Here is a 21,159-nt window from a genome sequence, read left to right on the forward strand (position 1 = left end):
TCTCTTTCCTGCAACAATAATTCTTGCAGCTGTGAAATATGTATCCTTTGAATTGAGCCAAGAGGTCAGCGTGTGACGTTTCAGTTTCCTATTATTCACGCGACCTCTTCACGGTTCAGAGTGCACCAAGCTTGAACTTTGATTACGCAGTGTAGTACGAAATTTCTTTGCATGAGCATGAGTTTCCGCTCTGCTGGATTCAGATGTGTTTGAATGGGGGTGAATGGAGTGCGAAGTGTAGTGTGAACGCCCCTTTAACTGTTAAAAAGAGTCCTACAGTTCCTACATATAACTGCTCATTCAAACAACTAAAACATACAACTCAATCACACCATTTAGTATATAATGCAAAAGAAATGTTAAAATAAGTTATATAATACCTAATACCATTCAATCCCAAAACCTTTTCAATGCCACAGCCTTGGCTCACAACACATTTTCTCCAAAAGAAATGTCATGGGTTATTTTTTATATTTTATTTCATTTTTTTAATGTTTGATTAATTGCAAGAATTGAATCGACCATAGTTTACTCAGTTATCTGTTCAAACTGTAAGTACATCAGTTCCAAATTTACTGTGACAGGGTTGAATTAATGAAGCATTTTAAGGTTAGCAATGATAAAAAAAAAAAACTTTTTGTACTTTGCAAGGCTTTGACCTCGTATTTAGGATGGGGGCGTAATAGCTTAAGAATCAGTCATTGGAAAAACTCAGTATTCTGAATATTTGGACAAAAACATTTACTGTGACCATTCAGAAACCAAATCTTTTCCTTTGGCTGTATCCAACCACAGCACAGCATAAAAGACAGGTTGGTTCATTTATTCCACAATGTACTGCAGAAGTAAAAAAAGAAAGAAAAGAAAACACACACTGACTATTTCTTTAGTTCATTTATCTACTATATTTTCTCATTCTATGTCATATGTGTCCTTGATAAGGTACTACACCTTTAAGTGACTATACTTACAACTGAATACAAGAACAGTACATGGGCACCAGAACACTTATTTTAATAACAGTTGTGAAGGAAGAATATTTGTACAGCAGCTGTCTAGTGATGTGTAGCAGCAGAAGCTAAGGCAAAGTGATTTCTGTCACGTTTCATATAAAGCACATCTACATTTCAAACATTGCAGCAGATAGCGTCTACATCAACCCTATTAAATAAAGTGACCATTGACACACATGCTGTCAGACTTGTCGGCGTGTTAAAAGAGGCTGGGTTAACTGCTAGTGGATCATCATATGGACCCTGTGGGAGAGATTGAAGGGACATTTTCATGAATGATTATCAGAAACCTGGAAAAACAGGATTTATTTTCAGAATGAAAGTAGTAACTAGACTAACAGAAAAATGTCAGACTTTGGATGAAACACTGTAATCAAAAATCAACTTTATTGTCATTGTGCAGAGTACAGGAGCAGAGCCAATGAAATGCAGTTGTTTTCACATATCCCAACTAAGCTGGGGTCAGAGCTGGGGTCAGCCATGAAACAGCGCCCCTGGAGCAGATAGGGTCAAGGGCCTTTCCCAACAGTGGTATCTTTGTGGTGCTGGGGCTTGAACCCCAACTTTTTGGTCAGTAACCCAGAGCCTTAACCACTAAGCCACCACTGGGCCATAATTGTTAAATTATATATAATTTTGTTATAAGATTTTAGCAACTTCTTGCATTCTGCAAAAATAACATTCTAACAGTATTCCCATTCCATAACAAAATGGACCATGGTGCACTCTACCGTTTAAGGTACAAAGCCGACACTGGATTGTACCCTTGTTTTGGGTACATATATGTACCCTTAAAGGGATAGTTCACCCAGAAATGTAAATTGAGGAGTCCTGTGTTCGACCTGTCATTGTAAAGACACACTTTGTATACAGTATACAGTATGTAAATTGCTATGTAATCATTGGCTGCGATAACAATGCATCATGTATCTTCAAACAGTCAGTGGAACAATAGTCAGTGTTTAAATTGTTTGAACTAAGTGTCACCGGTCCAACTCGACCTGCCCCGAGCGGAATTCGAACCTGCGATCCCTGGGATGAGAGCCGAACACACTAGCAAGGAGGCTAGAAAACATTTGATGGATTTTTTGGTTTCCAGAGGAAAAAAAGGCACACAGTAGGTCCTTGGTGTACGTACTCAAAAAAGTGATACAGTTTAAATAGAGGTACAAAAAATGTCCCCTTGAGTGTACCACCCTAGTGACAGCCCTTGTACCTTAAACAGTACCTTTTCTGAGAGTGCCACCATGTTTTTGACAGTGTACCATAGTAGTACCATTGTGTTCTTTTAAGTACCTTGGAATACCATGTAAATATGATATATAAATATAGTATTTATTCAGCACCACGGTATACATAAAAGTACCTTATTACCATCTGATATTATCACTGTACCATCATAACAGGCTTATATATTTTTAAGGGTCAATTTAGACGCTAACCATATGTAGCTTTTCAAGGATTTGCGCACTATAATTTTTGGTGTAGCAAATATAAAGGGATATCACAGTTTTTTTTTTTTTTACCTGTACTTGTGGAGTTGTCCCCTTCATCGTCCTCCCCAAAGTGTGTTTTCTTCGTTAAACGCTGTATGGTGATCGTGGCGTTAAATGCTCTCTAAAAACACAGGACGCCATTGTTAAAAGGATAGTTCACACAAAAAAATGTATTCTGTCATCATTTACTCAGAAAAAAATAAATCAAGTACAGGTTTGAAAAGACACGAGGCTAAGATAATGACAACAGAATTCTGACTGAACGTCAGCAAACAATGAACTAAAACTACATATGGAGATGGCATATAAGTACAGAGGAGGCAATATAATGTTTTGGAGGCATTTGTTGTGCTAGCACTTAAAGGCTAATAGTTACAGTAATAATCAACAATTGCCCTTTTAAAGGTGCAATCCATGTTTGTATGGCAGGGCAGAGCTATTAAGAGAAGAACAACAACAACTGTTCCCTTTACCTCTAAAGTAACTCAATCCATACATTTTCCAATGCAAAGTGCTGTATCAGCCTCTGAGGTCACATTGCAGGTCATATGGAGCTATTTTAAAAATTGTACATGGAGCTAGATGTTGTCTCATGGAGCCAGGCCTTTGACAATTGCCATAAAGTCTGGTTCACTTTGCAGCTCATTCTGGCTGTAAGTACTGCTCAATGGCCATCTTGGCACTACTTGAATGAGAAAAGACTGAGTATGTCAAATTAGTAGATCAGTCAACATTAATGTGCTATCATATGCAATTAATTTAAAACGTTTAGCATGTAAAATTTTCTTTATCATGATTAATGCATTTACTGAATTGATATTTCATTCAGCTCCACGTGAGTGCTGAACACTGGTTGAAGTAGGGCAGAACTTTGGCAATGTTTCAGCCCATTGCAATGAACACTCAACATATGGGAGTACTTTCAATCAGTTAACCTTCCACTTAGACTTTGAAAGTGTTTAATGTTACTTGAATTGGTGCTATTTTAGTGCATTTATGTCTTTATATTGTGGAATACTTTGTTTGGACATTGTTTTCTTTTCTTTACATGGAGTGGTGGTGGCGTAGTGGACTAAAGCACATAACTGGTAATCAGAAGGCCGCTGGTTCGATCCCCACAGCCACCACCATTGTGTCCTTGAGCAAGGCACTAAACTCCAGGTTGCTCCGGGGGGATTGTCCCTGTAATAAGTGCACTGTAAGTCGCTTTGGATAAGAAGGGACTCCATGCATTTAGACAGGAAAAGAAGCATATGTAGAGTCAAATTTAAGCACTTTCTAAACCTGCGATTAATCGTGAGAAAAATGGTATCATAGAAGGAAATAGTTTTGTCTTTAGTTCACATCAGTAAAAACTTTTTTCAGGTAGGTCGAGCTGCTGTGCTATGCATTCCAAAGGAAAAAACAGGCGATGCGTCTATCAAAAAGGCAATTGACTATTTTGATTGAAAGAATGAAGAATGCCGCCTTCTTTTTCACCTTCTGACTGATTATATGAGTTGTGGCCAATAACATTCGATTTGACTGTCTTAGTAACTCCGTAGTATGGCCAAAAATGCATATTTAAGTCACGATGACATGAAAAATGTACTTTTTACTTTCACTGACATTTTAATGGAGTAAAAAGTACCATATTTTCCTCAGAAATTAAATTGAGTGAAATTAAAAATATTCAGTTACTCGAAGTGAAGTGAAGTATATATTCTGAAATCATAAATAAATCTGAAAGCAAAGTGGAGTAAACAGATTTCTCATTACTTTTTTCTACTGATCTCAATAACATCTTTCAGTGATTTGGTACGATGAACTTTGCAGATTTTGGTGAATAGTTCTCCTCTGAAGTGCTCATTGTAGCAGCCTGGTACATTGTAAATAAATGTTTTATCTCATTTAACTGATAGAAACCTTTGCGCCTAGATTCCTGCATGAAGCTTGCCAATTAGATTACATCAGGCGATTTCAGCATGCTCTTGCCATTTTTATGTCGAATATACATCGGACGGTCCTGCAGGAGTGCTGCTTATGACTGAGACTAGAATGTGGAGGGAATGTAGTTGGCTCAGGCTTGTCTCATCACTCTTACCTTCCACTGACTCTTGGCAAAGTTCTTCTGAATCTGTGCTGACACTGAGCCATGGATGTTCTTGTCCAGAGCCGCACCCCCTGATATCCTGCCACACCAAACATATAGCACTGATATTCAAAATAAAACATTAAACGTTCAACTGAAAATTTCTTCCTTAATATATATATATATATATATATATATATATATATATATATATATATATATATATATATATATTTAATTAAAAATAAATAATAAATATACTATAATAATAATATAATAATTTATTTAATCCAGGCTCCAGAAATGGGCGTTTGGAATTTGTGGAACTTGAGACGTCACAAGGACCAAATATATATGCATATGACTGCCTCCAGCAAGACATCAACGCCTATTTTTCATCATTGCGCCCTTGGCCACGCCCACTGGTGCGCTGTCAGTCAAACTCACACAGGTGAAGAGGAGAGAGATGGGCCTGTCATTGAAGATTCATCCAAAGGGGACTTACTTAAGACACCTTCGTGTGCCTTATCATCTGGATGTAAATGTTTTCCTACATGAACCTGCATTAGATGAACAGCTTTGACCATTATCAGTAATCTCGCGCCACTTTTAAAAGACATGTGAAGTTAGGACTCCAAAACAGCAAGATAAAACAAGATGGAGGTCTCCTTTTTAAAGTTGTTCTGGACCGGTTTTGCACATATCTGTGCTATTTTTAGTTGTTAGTCTTTTGTGAAGACCAGCGTCTCTGCTTTGGCCTGTTACCAGTTGAAGCACCAAACATCACCATGGATTGCATTTCGTTCGCGTATTCAGAACATTTCAGTGTGCATTGTATGTGTTCACGGCTCATATCTGGCATATGTGTCACAATATGATTCAAGCTTTGCAAAGGGTTTGTTATTTGAGGATGGGGCAGTTATTCACTACCAGACCGTTAGTATACAGTTTCATTCACGAGTCTTTCATATGTCATGACCGTTTGATTGTTGATGAGCTTTAGGGGGGACATTTTTATACATTCAAATGAAATGTGCTAGGTGTGCGTTATGTGTTAAACCTGAAATGTAGTTTTATAAATTATAATGTGAAACTTGTTCATTATCTTCCGATTGAGTTTCAAATATGGCTGTATTTGAGAGACTGCACGAAGTTAGCCAATCAGAACAGAGGGTGTTTACACTGAAGTCTTAAAGGGCCAGATAGCTTTAAACCAAGCTTTTAGACAGAGGGCGAGAGACAGGGTGGGAAATTATCAAATATTATTAAATTTTTGCTGCAACAAAAACAAAACGTTTCTGACATTATAAGTGGACCTCAGGGAAGAGAATAAAAGTATATATAAAAAAAAGAGTATGTCATTACACCTTTAAATATTATTCTTTTGTTTTTTTAAACATTACACAATTCAATTTGATGGAATTTTGTAATTTAGTTGAAATCCATAAATCTTAAAAATTGGCTAAAATATTTGAGTGTTGCTTCTGAGAACTAAAGGCTTCAGTTTAAATTCATCAAGAGCATCCTAAGACCTTAATATAAATGAGTAAACATATTATTTTCTTATTTACTTGTCTTTTTATTTCTCCTATGAGACTTTAGGAGAAATCTGAGACAACAACATCTCCAAAGTTATTAAAAGCAAAATCTGAGCAAAACAAAATCTTCTGAGAAGTTATTATACACGTTATAAAAGTTTCACAAAAAAATCAATTCCTCAATTCTTTGATTTTTTCAATCTTTGTGTTCCTGGAAAGTATGTCATTTCTGCAAATGAGAAACATAATTGTTATGCTTGTTAAAAAACCCCAGTCATTTACAATCTCCAACTGTTCTGCAGGTGAACAGACATCTGTTGCTTGTGTATTTTATAATCCTTTGCCTATTTGCGCACACGCCCTCCCACGCCGCTGCACAGATGCGACCTCGCTCTTCATCTGTTTTCATGGCCATGTCTTTTTTCACCACTGATCAACTCTTTAGTTCCCTGCCTGCATCTATGCTGCTATTTATGGACTCACCAAGGATGCTGCAAGGCCTGGTCACAATTGAACCTCTTCTCCGGATCCTTCTGCAGTAAGTGAACTATGAAGTCTTTCACTGAAGCATTAGTGGGTAGAGAACACAACAACACGATCAATACCACTTAATGTGCCCAGCGTGTGGTGTGTTTAGAGCTGCATTATAAAACATTCTGCTTTAATTCAATGGGTGAAGTTTTCAAACCACTCTTAACAGCATCTATGCACCTGTTGCTCCAAACACTAGAATTGAGCTTAAGCCAGTATACCATAAGTATTAGTAAAAGCATTTTTAATAACGGATATCACATCAGAAGGGCATTTTCTTTTTAATATATGGCAGACCCAAACATATTTAGACACCTAAGGCACACTTGGAATGCATTTTTTATACCATCTTTGCAATGTAAAACAAAATATAACAGTATACTGGACATTCAGACTGAAGCACATGAATTCTGATGTAATTCTAATATACATGTTTGTTTTCACCACAAATCCTAATTACATAATACTAAGTATTAATTATACTACTTAATACCCAAGTTAATCATTTTTAATGTTAAAGTGTAAATGCAAAGGTCTATTGGGTATTAATGTAAATGCATTTAATATGTAATTATAATCTAATATGTGTAATATGGACACTAGTTTAAAATTCTACACATCTAGCAGTGGTGTAGCAAAGGGTCGGCCAGGGTGGTTCTGGGCCCACCCAAATTAGACCAAGCCCCACACAGTATATTAGAGATTATTCTATTACTTCAAATTTACAGTTATTTTAAGAAAATAAAAAAGTATGTGGATATATTGAAGCAACATTTCAAAGACATCAGCCAGGAAGTTAAAGCTTGGTGACAAATGGGTCTTCCAAATGAACAATGACCCCAAGCATATCTCCAAAGTTGTGTCAAAATGGCTTAAGGACAACAAAGTCAAGGTATTGGAGTGGTCATTACAAAGCCCTGACCTCAATACGTTATACAATTTGTGGGCAGAACTGAAAAAGCGTGTGCGAGCAAGGAGGCCTACAAACCTGACTCAGTCACACCAGTTCTGTCTTGAGGAATGGGCCAACATTTTTGTGAGAAGCTTGTGGAAGGCTACCCAAACCGTTTGACCCAAGTTAAATACTTTAAAGGCAATGATACCAAATTCTAAGTGTATGTAAACTTCTGACCCACTGGGAGTGTGATGAAAGTTATAAAAGCTGAAATAAATAATTCTCTCTACTATTATTCTGACATTTCACATACTTAAAATAAAGTAGTGATCCTGACTGACCTAAGACAGGGAATGTTTTCTATGATTAATGTAAGGAATTGTGAAAAACTGTGCTTAAATGTATTTGGCTAAGGTGTATGTAAACTTCTGACTTCAACTGTATAACAGTTTTGGCCATGTAGGGTTATTCCATGTCAAATCAATCACATTTCAGAAACTTCCCTGGCTAAAATAATTGTGTTATTTTTGTTACTTTTTCTGAAGAAAGATAAACAGAAATGATAGAGAAAGCCAAAATAATTAATGTCAAGGGTCACTGAGTAATCCATTATTTTGTAGCAGTGGGTTGGTACAAAACTACAGGTAAAAAAAAAAAAAAATCCTTAGAGAGGTGGCAGCATCCTTATTTAGGTAGGTCAATTTCTAAAATCAGTATACCCCTAGCTGCATTATGTGGTATTATGTACCACATAATTATGTATTATGGTTTGAGTCCAAAAGATGTGTTGTTTTTCCAAATTGGAGAGCCTATATCTCCAAGATATCTTTAATATGCTTTTAAGTATTAAATATTGTTGATATAGTTGTGGTACCTGAATCTGAGATATCATCCCAGTATGGTGAATCAAATTCATATTCAGCCTTTATGATCAGCTTGTAGAGTTGTGTGTCGTTATCATCGTAGAACGGCGGATAACCACAAAGTCTGTAAGGAATGTCAGAACTGCTCATATCAGACTCTACATTTAAAGCAGTGCTATTTATGAAATAGAGTTTATTCACACTGGTGTATAGACAGACATTTTTCATCACTCACAGAATGAACGTAATCACTCCAATGGCCCAGAGATCCACCCCTTTACTGTATGTTTTCTGCTGAAGAAGTTCAGGGGCTATAAATAATCAATATAATAGTCAGTGGAAAAGTAGACACTTTATAAAGGGTCTTCTTCTATTGTTTTTTGTTACAAATTAGGACCAGAAATAATTAGCTCCGTATTTTTGTGCTGGGTTTTTGTATTAACTAGTTCTTCACAGATTAAAATAGGACCAACTGTTAATGTTTTAGAAATGTTCCTTTTAGGTTTTATATTTTTATGACCATAAATGAACATTCCTGCAACATCCTGGGAGCCAAAAATTGATGGCTGGGATATCAGTTAATGTGCCACTCTTACCAACATATGCCGGTGTTCCACAAGCGGTGGACAGGGCTCCCTGCTCTTCCATTTTAGACAGACCAAAGTCACTGATGACAATCTTGGAGTCTTCTAATGGAGTCTCATACAGTAAGTTCTCTGGCTAATGGACAGAAATGACAATGATTGAAATGTCCTCTTGTCCTCATACAAACCACCCACAGAGAATACCAAAGGCTGGAATTTAAACTTTGCATGTTTTATACAAGATGTACGCAAATGCTCTCGAAAAACATTGCCTGAAATGGTGCTCAGCTTAAGTGCTCTGAAAATGAACAGAAAACTGTGATAATCATGTTTGTCTGGTACCTTTAGATCCCGATGGACGATGCCCAGGTGATGGAGGTACTTCACCGCCTGCAGCACCTGATAAATGACCCGACTTGCATCTTTCTCTGTGTAACTACCTCTCTCCAGAATTCTGTCCAGTAGCTCTCCACCAGTCAACCTGCATTATACACACACACATTTTCATAAGCATTGAACTCATCACAGCATTGACAGAATAATCTTTCATCTTCTACATGGTTGTAAGAGAAATCCACCTGATCCTAAAGAGACATTTTTACTTGTGTTAAAATTCAATCCCCCAATATATACCATCCATCCATACTCTATAACCGTAAATCAATCCATCCATCCATACTCTATAACCATAAATCAATCAATCCGTCCATCCATAATCTACAACCATAAATCAATCCATCCATCCATCCACACTCCATAACCATAAATCAATCCATCCATCCATCCACACTCTATAACCATAAATCAATCCATCTATCCATCCATAATGTATAACTATAAATCAATCCATCCATCCATAATCTATAACCATAAATCAATCCATCCATAATCTATAACCATAAATCCATCCATCTATCCATCCATAATCTATAACCATAAATCAATAAATCTATCCATCCATACTCTATAACCATAAATCAATCAATCCATAATCTATAACCATAAATCAATCAATCCATCCATAATCTATAACCATAAATCCATCCATGATCGATAACCATAAATCAATCCATCCATCCATACTCTATAACCATAAATCAACCATTCTATCCATCCATACTCTATAACCATAAATCAATCAAGTCCATACTCTATAACCATAAATCAATCAATCTATCCATCCATACTCTATAACCATAAATCAATCAATCCATCCATCCATACTCTATAACCATAAATCAATCAATCCATCCATCCATACTCTATAACCATAAATCAATCAATCCATCCATCCATAATCTATAACCATAAATCAATCAATCCATCCATCCATACTCTATAACCATAAATCAATCAATCTATCCATCCATACTCTATAACCATAAATCAATCCATCTATCCATCCATACTCTATAACCATAAATCAATCAATCCATCCATCCATACTCTATAACCATAAATCAATCAATCTATCCATCCATACTCTATAACCATAAATCAATCAATCCATCCATCCATACTCTATAACCATAAATCAATCAATCTATCCATCCATACTCTATAACCATAAATCAATCAATCTATCCATCCATACTCTATAACCATAAATCAATCAATCTATCCATCCATACTCTATAACCATAAATCAATCAATCCATCCATCCATACTCTATAACCATAAATCAATCAATCTATCCATCCATACTCTATAACCATAAATCAATCAATCCATCCATCCATACTCTATAACCATAAATCAATCAATCCATCCATCCATACTCTATAACCATAAATCAATCAATCTATCCATCCATACTCTATAACCATAAATCAATCAATCTATCCATCCATAATCTATAACCATAAATCAATCAATCCATCCATCCATACTCTATAACCATAAATCAATCAATCTATCCATCCATACTCTATAACCATAAATCAATCAATCTATCCATCCATACTCTATAACCATAAATCAATCAATCTATCCATCCATACTCTATAACCATAAATCAATCAATCTATCCATCCATACTCTATAACCATAAATCAATCAATCCATCCATCCATAATCTATAACCATAAATCAATCAATCCATCCATCCATACTCTATAACCATAAATCAATTCATCTATCCATCCATACTCTATAACCATAAATCAATCAATCTATCCATCCATACTCTATAACCATAAATCAATCAATCCATCCATCCATAATCTATAACCATAAATCAATCAATCCATCCATCCATACTCTATAACCATAAATCAATCAATCTATCCATCCATACTCTATAACCATAAATCAATCAATCTATCCATCCATAATCTATAACCATAAATCAATCAATCCATCCATCCATACTCTATAACCATAAATCAATCAATCTATCCATCCATACTCTATAACCATAAATCAATCAATCTATCCATCCATACTCTATAACCATAAATCAATCAATCCATCCATCCATACTCTATAACCATAAATCAATCAATCTATCCATCCATACTCTATAACCATAAATCAATCAATCCATCCATCCATACTCTATAACCATAAATCAATCAATCCATCCATCCATACTCTATAACCATAAATCAGTTCATCTATCCATCCATAATCTATAACCATAAATCAATCAATCAATCCATCCATCCATAATCTATAACCATAAATCAATCCATCCATCCATACTCTATAACCATAAATCAATCCATCCATCCATCCATACTCTATAACCATAAATCAATCAATCCGTCCATCCATACTCTATAACCATAAATCAATCAATCCATCCATCCATACTCTATAACCATAAATCAACCCATTCATCCATCCATGTCTATCTGTCTGTATATCTATTGATCTGCCTGCCTGCCTGTCTATTTGCCTAATCTAACCATGAAAATTCAGCCTAAATAATTTTGAAACCCTTTTTACAATTTTTTTTTTAAATTATTTTTGTATTCATGTTTATATTTTTATTTATTCATTTATTTTTATAAAACCTTTATAATTGTTATCATTTTTAAACTCCTTAAATACATTTTGAATACATCCTGGTCCACTCACAGTGTCATTACCAAATACAGTTTTGTAGGGGTCTCAAAGGTTTCCTCCAAAGAAACAATATTTTCATGGTTTAATCTGTGAAGAAAGATGATGCACTTGAAATCATGAATTTCATAAACCCAGGAAATGTCATATAAATATATATTTTTTTATTAATAAATAAAATTTACAAAGAAAAACAATCTATGTATCATTAATTCAGTCAAACATTCAATACCTCAGTTTTTGAAACCACTGACCTGCGTAACACTGCTATTTCATTCTCCAGCATGGATTCTTTACCCTTTAGCACCCTTTTGTGGATGCATTTGACAGCTACAAGCTTCTGGGTGCATCTGTGCTCAGCTACTCGTACCTCAGAGAAGGAGCCCCTGAAATATTATACATTTCTATTATTTGTAACCCACTACTTCGAAACCAGAATTCACTTTATTTACTTTATTGACTTTTGTTTTCACTGAATGACTAGAATCAGTATTACACTGAGTTTGAGAGCCACCACCGGCACATTGTGAAATAGATCATAACAACAATTACAGTAGCTGACGTATACTAACTGAATTGTAATTGTTACAGAAATACTTTGCTATATCAACCACACTTGGTTTGATAAGCCTTAAATATGAAATGCTGTATTAGACAACATTGACGTAACCTACTGTTAAAGTACTGTCATAAATAATAGTCTGTTAAGCAATGTAATTATTTTCATATTTTCAAGAGCTGCTTCAACAATCATACATTATGTAGAAGGTAGTTCGATAGTTAAAAAAAGATTAAAAGAGTATTTTTAATGTAGTCTCTAACATTTTTCTGTTTCTAATCAACACATCTTTCAGTTTCTTGTTATCCTTACATAAGAATGCCTAAAATATTAATATCTTCTGCAAAATGTGTCTGTAATTAAGGAATTACTTACTCTCCCAATTTCTCTTTCAGCTCATAAACAGCATTGATGTCATCAGCTTTTTTCCGAGGGTCTCTCAAAAGAGGCATCCTGATGCTGGGTAAGTGCGAACTGCATATAACACACACACACACACACACACACACACACACACACACACACACACACCACTAATATGTGCATGCAAATAAATACTGAAAATCACTAGAACATTCATTTGTATGCCCTAAGCATCACATTTTGCTTGCCTTCTTACAGCAACAATCACTCAAGAATATATTTTGGAGTAGCCTACAATCATTCAAGTTCCAAAATCTGATTCCTTTTGCAGATCTGAATGACTAGCAGCAAGATTTGATAGATTTTCTTTTCATTTGCACAAGCTCAGAACACTCCCTGATGTTTGATTTCCTTGGCATGAAAAGACGCTGCAGTGACTTATTTTCTACCAAACTACGCCTCACTTTTTGACATGCATATCTATAAATGAAGCAATAATGATGCATCTCTAATTTTAAGATTTAGCAGCATAATCAGTGATGTTTTGCCTTATATGTAAGAAATCTATAATAGAAACTCATCTAATAAGACTATTACCTGATAATTGCTGCTGTGAAGAGCTGGAAATCTCTCTTTGGTCCTTACCAGTTCAGTTTCCCAATGCTGTTGTCATCACCAAACTCCCAAGCTTCTCTTTTTAATCGAAAATCACATTCATTTTGGAGTGATGGCCTTGAATGCCCACACTCCCCTTTAGAACTTAGTGCTGTCTTTTGAAAAGATAGAAGACGAAGGACAAAAGAGTATGTGAGAAAGTAAAAAATAGATGGATGGAGACTGAGAGAGGAGGAGGGAGAGGGAGAGGAGAGGGGGGGAGGGGGGCACCCTTCAACAAGTCCCTTAAGACTAATAGTGACTTCCTTAAATTTCATGCTTTATTTACAACGATGAGACATGAACATTCAATATCTCCAGTAATAAAGAGACCTGATACCATCTACTCTATCGGCACATCAAATAAGCATTCTTCATCATTACAGTCAGGGTTTGCTCAACTGAAAGTGCTTCAGTTTGTTTTCAAATGCCTTCAGATTGCCAGAAGCTACACTCTATTTACATTATCCGATCTGTTTTCAGTAACATGGCAGACGTCCAGATCTCTCTCAGCTCTCCTTGTACGGGCACAAGGGTACTCCATATGAGTCCTAGCAGTCCATCTTTGTGGCCTGTAAACTGTATTCATACTCACTCTTAAACCTCAAATGAAGATGAATTTATCAACTGCTGTGTTGTTAACTGGCAGGTGTTTAAATCTGCCATCTAATAAGGTATTAAATGTAAATAGTTGAAATGTGTCTTGAAATAACATTTAAGACACTACCGGGGCCACAAATGGTGTTTTTCTTCACTTAACACTTAAATATATTTTAACATGCTTTAAGTATGTCATAAGAGTCCAAATACTTTTTAGGAATAGAAGTAGTATGGGCACATCCAAACATTAAGGCAGGTGCCTGATCCAAAAAGGACAAAATTGGTAAATGGTCTGCACTTATATAGCGCCTTTTTTAACCTTAGAGGTTACCAAAGTGCTTTACACTGTGTATCATTCACCCATTCACACACCAATGGCGGTAGAGCTGCCATGCAAGGCGCTAGCCTGCCATTGGGAGCAACTTGGTGTTCAGTGTCTTGCCCAAGGACACTTCGGCGCATGGAGTCACGTGGGCCGGGAATCGAACCGCCAACCCTGCAATTAACAGCCAACCTTGAACCGCCTGAAAAATACTTTTTAATGCCACTGAATGTGTACATTGTATACATTAGTCATATACTGTCTGAGACATAAAGCAAGGCCTTTGTGAAGAATCATATGTTGTTATAAAGTTTCACCACTAGATGGAAGCCTTGATTTACTTTATTTCCCTGTTAGCCTTAAACAGTTAGAGAAAATATTGTAAATATTTGTTGATATATTGTCAAGAAGCGCAATTAATATAAATTAGAAATGCCATAAACAGTGATTTACAATTTTCTTTTTTTTTTTTACAATAAATCATAAATATTCACATTCATTTCTATTCATTTTTATATATTATTTGCACTAAATAACATTGCTTTTTATTTATATTATATAAATTAATTTATTTTAACATTTTATAAATCTATGTATATACTGTATGTGTATGTATATTTCTTTATATAATATATCAATTTATATATAATATAATTAATATATGTTATGTACAAAAAATATATATTTTTTATTTTATTTTAATTAATATAGAGATACATCAATTTACATTTTATATATAATTTTCTTTATATAATATATTCATTTATATATAAGATTATTATGAATATTTTTATATGGTACAATATATCATGTTAATATTATATAAAATGTTATGTATAGATTTAACTTGATACAAGTATAATTTCCCAGTAAGCTGCTTTGTAGACATTGTTTTTGAAAGGAGCTATATAAAAATAGAAAGTTTATTATTATTAATATGTATGCAATTGCTGAAGGCGTTCTTGAGCAATAGATTCCCTAAACATTAAAGGGACCATATCCTGCACTGTTGCAGAATTTCTTTATAATTTTTATTATAATTCATAATTATTGTAGATCTCAATGCTATTAAAGCATTTTAACCTTAATATCTGAACCGAACGAAATGTCCAGAGTCCACAGGAAGCTCCAATTCTTGCATGTGAAGTGTCTATAAATGTCACCACTGATTCTAAACAAGAAGTTCATGATGTTCTCACATCAGTTAAAACACACGCATGTTAATTATAACGACAGCGAGGATAAAACTAGAAGCTGTTAATATGTACTTATCTAACTGTTGTATGGGGTGCCGGCGCATAACATATAAACCTAACAAAGTGTGCTCAATTTTTTCCGATTTTTTCAATTTTGCTAGATTTACTGTAACAGCATCTAAAAGGATTTGTTTTATTAGGTTTAATAAGAACTATTGAATATTTAGCCAAGTGGAGAAATTTTGTATAATTTAAATTTAGTCATAAATTGGACGTGGCCCCTTTAAGAACCAGAGTTTTGCAACACATGCTTTTCGGCAGGCTCTGATGTTAGAGACGTGAGAACATACGTTGTGCAAGAGAGGTCGCGATTTTGTTCATCCTTTGAGGATTCTTGGAATGCATATGGATTGCATGTGTTGAGTTTGACCATGTTTTAAGCACATGCAAGAACTGGCCTCTGCCGTATTTCATTTTTCATTTTTTTATTTTTGTATTTCATTTCTATTTTCATTTTACAGTCTTCAACCTACAGTGTTTCATTGTGCTGAAATGTAACTTATTTTTATACACATATAACATCAGCTGTTTTATCTGCAGTCAGAATAAAACCCAAAGTATATTTTTGTATCCATGTTGTTTCTTTGCAACCCACCGGATACAAATATAAAATACATTTTACTATATTAATCTAAATCTTGAATCTAAATCTTAAACTTACAAAGTTGGCGTACCCTTGGATTAATATTTACATTTTCTTAAGAATAGGAATGGTGTTTACCCATGCAAAAGGGTGTTGTGGGTGGTTGCCAAAGTGTTCTAAGTGTCTTTTAATGCATTGTTATATGGTTGCTAGGGTGTACTGGTTGTTTTAAAAATGTTTAACATCAATAGAACTCACACTAAAGTTTCTATGATATTCTGGTTGTGATTTTTTTTTTTCACACTGATAAGTAATTGCACACCTCTTCTCAGCAAACTGCTGGCAGAGGTAGTTTAATACTTAAAGTTAGGGGTTCATTCCAATCCTTAACCTTAAGTATGAGCAGTAGTAATAGTGACGCTCCACTAATTAGCTTTCCAATGTCTTTCGATTCATAATTTCTGTGAGCAAATAATCAGCCTAATGAATAATTTGTCATTTAAACATTAAAAACAAAGGGTGAAACTGTGTGAAAAGTGGATTTATAGAAATATTCGAATTGGCAATAGAGGATAACTCCTGTGTCAGTGGATCCCATGTTATCCAAATCCTTTCTGCATTTGCTGGGAGTTATTTCTTCCCAGCAGAGCCAGCTGTCATCACAATCACCCTCTAATTACACACACACACACACACACACACACACACACACACACACACACATTGCAAATCATCTAATAGAACTACCATTATACTAACAAATGTATCTTTATCGAACCACAAAGTGCCACCACACAGCATGTCAACAGATACAGACTCCTTCCTCTTTAGAGTGTAATGATGGTGTTTGTTACTAGATAGACACAAATCCATATGACGTTTGCTTTTTATGACATTATCGGTTAGGGTTAGGTTTAGGGTAGAGAGAGTTCAGATTTGTTGATTTAAAAGTGGATAAAGTAGTAACCTCAAAACCCTTATCTGTTTAGGAGAACATTTATGTATCTTTTAACACCACCCTATTGAGATTTCATCCACTTCAGCTGTCGCCACACAGTCACATCATTTTCATGAGACCAGGCTCCAAAAATGATGCACTTTATTTTTAAGACAGGATACATACTATTTAAACAAATGGAATTTCAGTAATATGTGGAAATGGTCAACAGTGAAGAGGAGAGAGTGAAAGTTGGTCTCTTGAAATTGTGAAGTAAACATCGTACACTGTCGGATAAATGACCCTCTGTGCACAGTTAAGGGTGTGACTGTATGTTTGATTTATTTACATTTGGCTCCTTCCTCTAGCTTCCTCTGTTACGATAATCAAATTAAGTGACTTTTATTGGCATTGTAATTGTAATGCCAGTGTGAATCTGAATTGCCAGCATTGCTGAATACACTGGCAGCATTCTTGTTGCCTGGCAGGTCAACAGCTTTTGTGACATGTGATGCAAAACTTATGACTGAAGTTTCAGACGTGTTGTGTGAGTTACTCATACGGGCTCCAAGGATGTTCAACATTCCATTTAACCCTTTGTGGTATGGTGTTTTTACATTACGCAACTTACTGTATAATTTTCACCATACAGAAAAAAATCCTAAAAAATTGTCTTTTTTAAGGGCAGGTTTGAAAGAGATCAATAATATGCTGTTTTAAACCACACAATATTTGAATTTCCTAGGGTAACCCTCACAATGGAAATGTAGTTCTCCTCAAATTGTGATGTTAAAGGAACACTACGTGTTCAATACAAATTGAGGTTGATCGACAGCATTTGTGGCACAATGTTCATCACCACAAACCAACACAAACAACTCAAAAATCACGGTTACAGTAAGGCACTTACAATCATGTTAGCAAGTATAATGTTTACGTTTTGTGGCTATACTTTTAAACACAGTGTGTATTTTAATGTTTATGGACTGGTCCCATTCACTTCCTTTGAAAGTGCCTTACTACAACCATGGTTTATGTCTCTTCTTTTTATTTTTTTTATAATAGAGGGATAAGTTATTGTTTGTGGTATTCAAATTTATGGCCGAAATGCTCTCGGTTGAGCTTAAAGGAAATGTTCATGCAAAAATGAAGATTTTCTCATCATTTATTCACCCTTATGCCATCCCAGATGTGTATGACTTCTGTCAGCTCTGTATGTCCCCACAATGCAAGTGAATGGGTGCCAAAATCCACAACGGCCAACATAAAAGTACTCCAGATGACTCCAGTGGTTAAATCCATGTCTTCTGAAGTGATATAATAGGTGTGGCTGAGAAACCGATCAATATTTTAGTCTTTTTTTTATTTTTACTATAAATTCTCCTCCCTGATCAGTCAATCTATACTTACGTTTTACTTTCACATTCTTCTTCTGTTTTTGGTGATTCACAGTCTTAATACATATCACCCCCCTACTGGACAGAGAGGACAATTTATTATAAAAATGACTTTAACACATCTGTTTCTCACCCTACACCTATTATATCATGTCTGAACACATGGATTTAACCACTGGAGTCATAAGGATTACTTTCATGTGTATTTTGGAGCGTCAAACTTTTGGCCACCATTCACTTGCCATTGTGGGGACTTACAGAGCTGAAATATTCTTTTAAACATCTTAATTTGTGTTCTGCAGAAGAAGAAAGTCATTTACATCTGGGATGCCAGGAGGGTGAGTAAATCATGGGAGAATATTCATTTATGGGTGAACTATCCCTTTAATTTGTATTGAACACTGAATATTCCTTTTAGTCCCCCATGAAATCAAAATCACAGTTTTGTGGCTTTTAATCCATGTCTGTGAGGTTTCAAACTGTTTATACAGCAGATATTCACACTTAAAATGTACAGTCACTCTCTTCTGGGAATATGGAACAAAAATATTAATGACTCACCCTGCACTCCCTATTTTGTCTTATCAATTGATCTCTAAAATGAGAATGTCCCTCCCCCTCATGCCATATGATTCTGACTAGCAATAAGATGTAGCAAATCATGTTCATTCATTTATTTTATAGATAATGGAATCAATTAGACCTATACTACTGTCATTTTTTATTTATTTTAAATGTTTATAGTAATATAATTCTGTTTATGCATTAAAAATACAATGATGATTGATTTATGTTTCATGTTTTGGAGAAAAATGCACAATCAACTGTATAATGAGCTTGGCTTTAAAGAGTAATATTAAAAGATAAACAATAGGCTAATTATTCGCTCAATTTCCAAAAACATAAATCTATCACTTCATATAGAAAAAAAATCAATCAATTTAATCAGTAAAGAAATGGGTGGTTATGATTATGGTGTTATGACTCCACTCAGCTGCTATTTCGAAGGCGCTATAAAAAAGGGCCATAATCTTTGCAAGGCAGCTGTTCCTGAAGTCACGAGGTCTATTCTAAACTAAACTTAGATTGGTAGAAACATGAAAGTGCAATCGATAGCAGTGTTCACCCGTTCTTGTGGTCATTATGCAAAAAAATTAACACAGTTTTTTTTTTACCACAGAATGAATATTTACTCATCAGAATCAGGCATTCAAGAAACCCTTACATATATAATTTCAGCCTGATTTTATAATTAGTGGATATTTTCCTCTTAAGTCACATTACATTGGGGAAAATAAAAACTCTTAGACCTGGGAACAAACTTTGCAGCTAACTATCGGTTAGCAAAATAAATGTATCTTTACTTGCCTGCAGATGGACCTCTAATTCAATATAAAATGTAAAACAACAAATACAGTCGTTAACTCATTGTTTGAATGTCATTCTGTAGGTGAGATTTAGGTTGGTATTACTGCAGTGTTGTAAGACTAGCCAAGCTTTTTCATAACAAGAATTTTTAATTGTATCTATATTGAACATTGGCAGTGATTTAGACTTTCTGTGGCTCTCCGTGAAAAGCAATTACTGTCTTTTTGGTCATGTATTTAAACAATGTGGCAAAAGTAATTAACAACGTACTATGGTATAACATATTTGGACATACAGTGATGTAACTTGACAGGAAGATGCTATTTTTAAAGAGTTACAGAAACCTCTATGATCACTATTGCTGTCTGAGTTTAGCATATAGTGTGGCTTGTGTTTCAAATGACCTATGAGTCATCAGTAAACTGTAAATTATATTTATGACCAAAGCTTCTTTATTTCACTTCTCAATTTCTTAAATACCCAGATTCACGTGTATGATATATGATTTTGAGTAGTAAAAACCTAGTTTTAGTTGCTTACCATGATGGTGACTGTCAAATTAAATTTAAATAAGTAAATAAGTGTTTAATATCTGCGCCATTAGGGCCATCAAATAGAATTGCAGAAATGATGACTGTTTTCATACTGGTTTTCTAAACTGCCCATAACTTCCATTGGGTAAACAAACAGATAGTCACGTCCCAAACTCACACCATTGGTTGAGCCAATTTTGACATGTCAGGCTGGTCAGGATGTTCAGATTAACATAGTAATGTTTTGACAGCAGTTCCCCTCCCAACATTTAGTTTTTTCCCACTAATATATTATGATTTGGAGGACTTAACCTATGAATATCAGTTCCTGTAGGTTGACTTTTCATTAGGTAAAATTGGTCTGTGCATACCAAAATTCAAAACACTGCCCTCAATGGCCAAAGTGGTAAGTGATGTAGGGGGGTGTGTGAGCTTCATTTTCCATGTGTTTTGTCCACAGAGGGGCGCCAAAAGTGACTTGTGAAATGAGTTATTTTAAGCTGTACAGGCTGTAATACATTGAAGAGTG

The 21,159-nt window shown here is 35.0% G+C and overlaps 1 protein-coding gene across 2 annotated transcripts; it reads right to left on the reverse strand.

The window, feature by feature from the left end:
* Positions 1 to 407: 407 nt before the first annotated feature.
* On the reverse strand, positions 408 to 14,788 carry pnck (pregnancy up-regulated nonubiquitous CaM kinase). 2 transcript variants are annotated; one of them, XM_052108729.1, is made up of 12 exons: positions 13,626 to 14,788; positions 12,993 to 13,091; positions 12,313 to 12,444; positions 12,074 to 12,148; positions 9,334 to 9,472; positions 9,004 to 9,127; positions 8,643 to 8,718; positions 8,419 to 8,531; positions 6,602 to 6,680; positions 4,593 to 4,680; positions 2,540 to 2,630; positions 408 to 1,256 (listed from the first exon to the last, which is right to left on the reverse strand). In XM_052108729.1, the coding sequence occupies exons 1-12, from the start codon at positions 13,910 to 13,912 to the stop codon at positions 1,246 to 1,248; spliced, it is 1,314 nt and encodes a 437-aa protein (XP_051964689.1). In that variant the 5' UTR covers positions 13,913 to 14,788; the 3' UTR covers positions 408 to 1,245. The 2 variants fall into 2 exon arrangements, with proteins under 2 accessions (XP_051964689.1, XP_051964691.1); XM_052108731.1 differs by having other exon boundaries at positions 409 to 1,256; positions 13,578 to 14,787.
* Between the last annotated feature and the right edge of the window lie 6,371 nt (positions 14,789 to 21,159).

The sequence above is a fragment of the Xyrauchen texanus genome, chromosome 37, assembly GCF_025860055.1.
Source record: "Xyrauchen texanus isolate HMW12.3.18 chromosome 37, RBS_HiC_50CHRs, whole genome shotgun sequence".
Classification (NCBI taxonomy): Eukaryota; Metazoa; Chordata; class Actinopteri; order Cypriniformes; family Catostomidae; genus Xyrauchen; species Xyrauchen texanus.

What these genes read in the sequence shown, in the direction of transcription:
- pnck (XM_052108729.1), bottom strand. Translation starts at nt 13,912, where the DNA reads ATGAAATTTAAGGAAGTCACTATTAGTCTTAAGGGACTTGTTGAAGGG. An exon ending in CTGAAAGAGAAATTGGGAGA is followed by an intron (nt 12,445 to 12,992) that starts GTAAGTAATTCC and finishes ATAATATTTCAG; the next exon opens with GGGCTCCTTCTCTGAGGTAC. An exon ending in TGGAACACCGGCATATGTTG is followed by an intron (nt 8,719 to 9,003) that starts GTAAGAGTGGCA and finishes GATTATTTATAG; the next exon opens with CCCCTGAACTTCTTCAGCAG.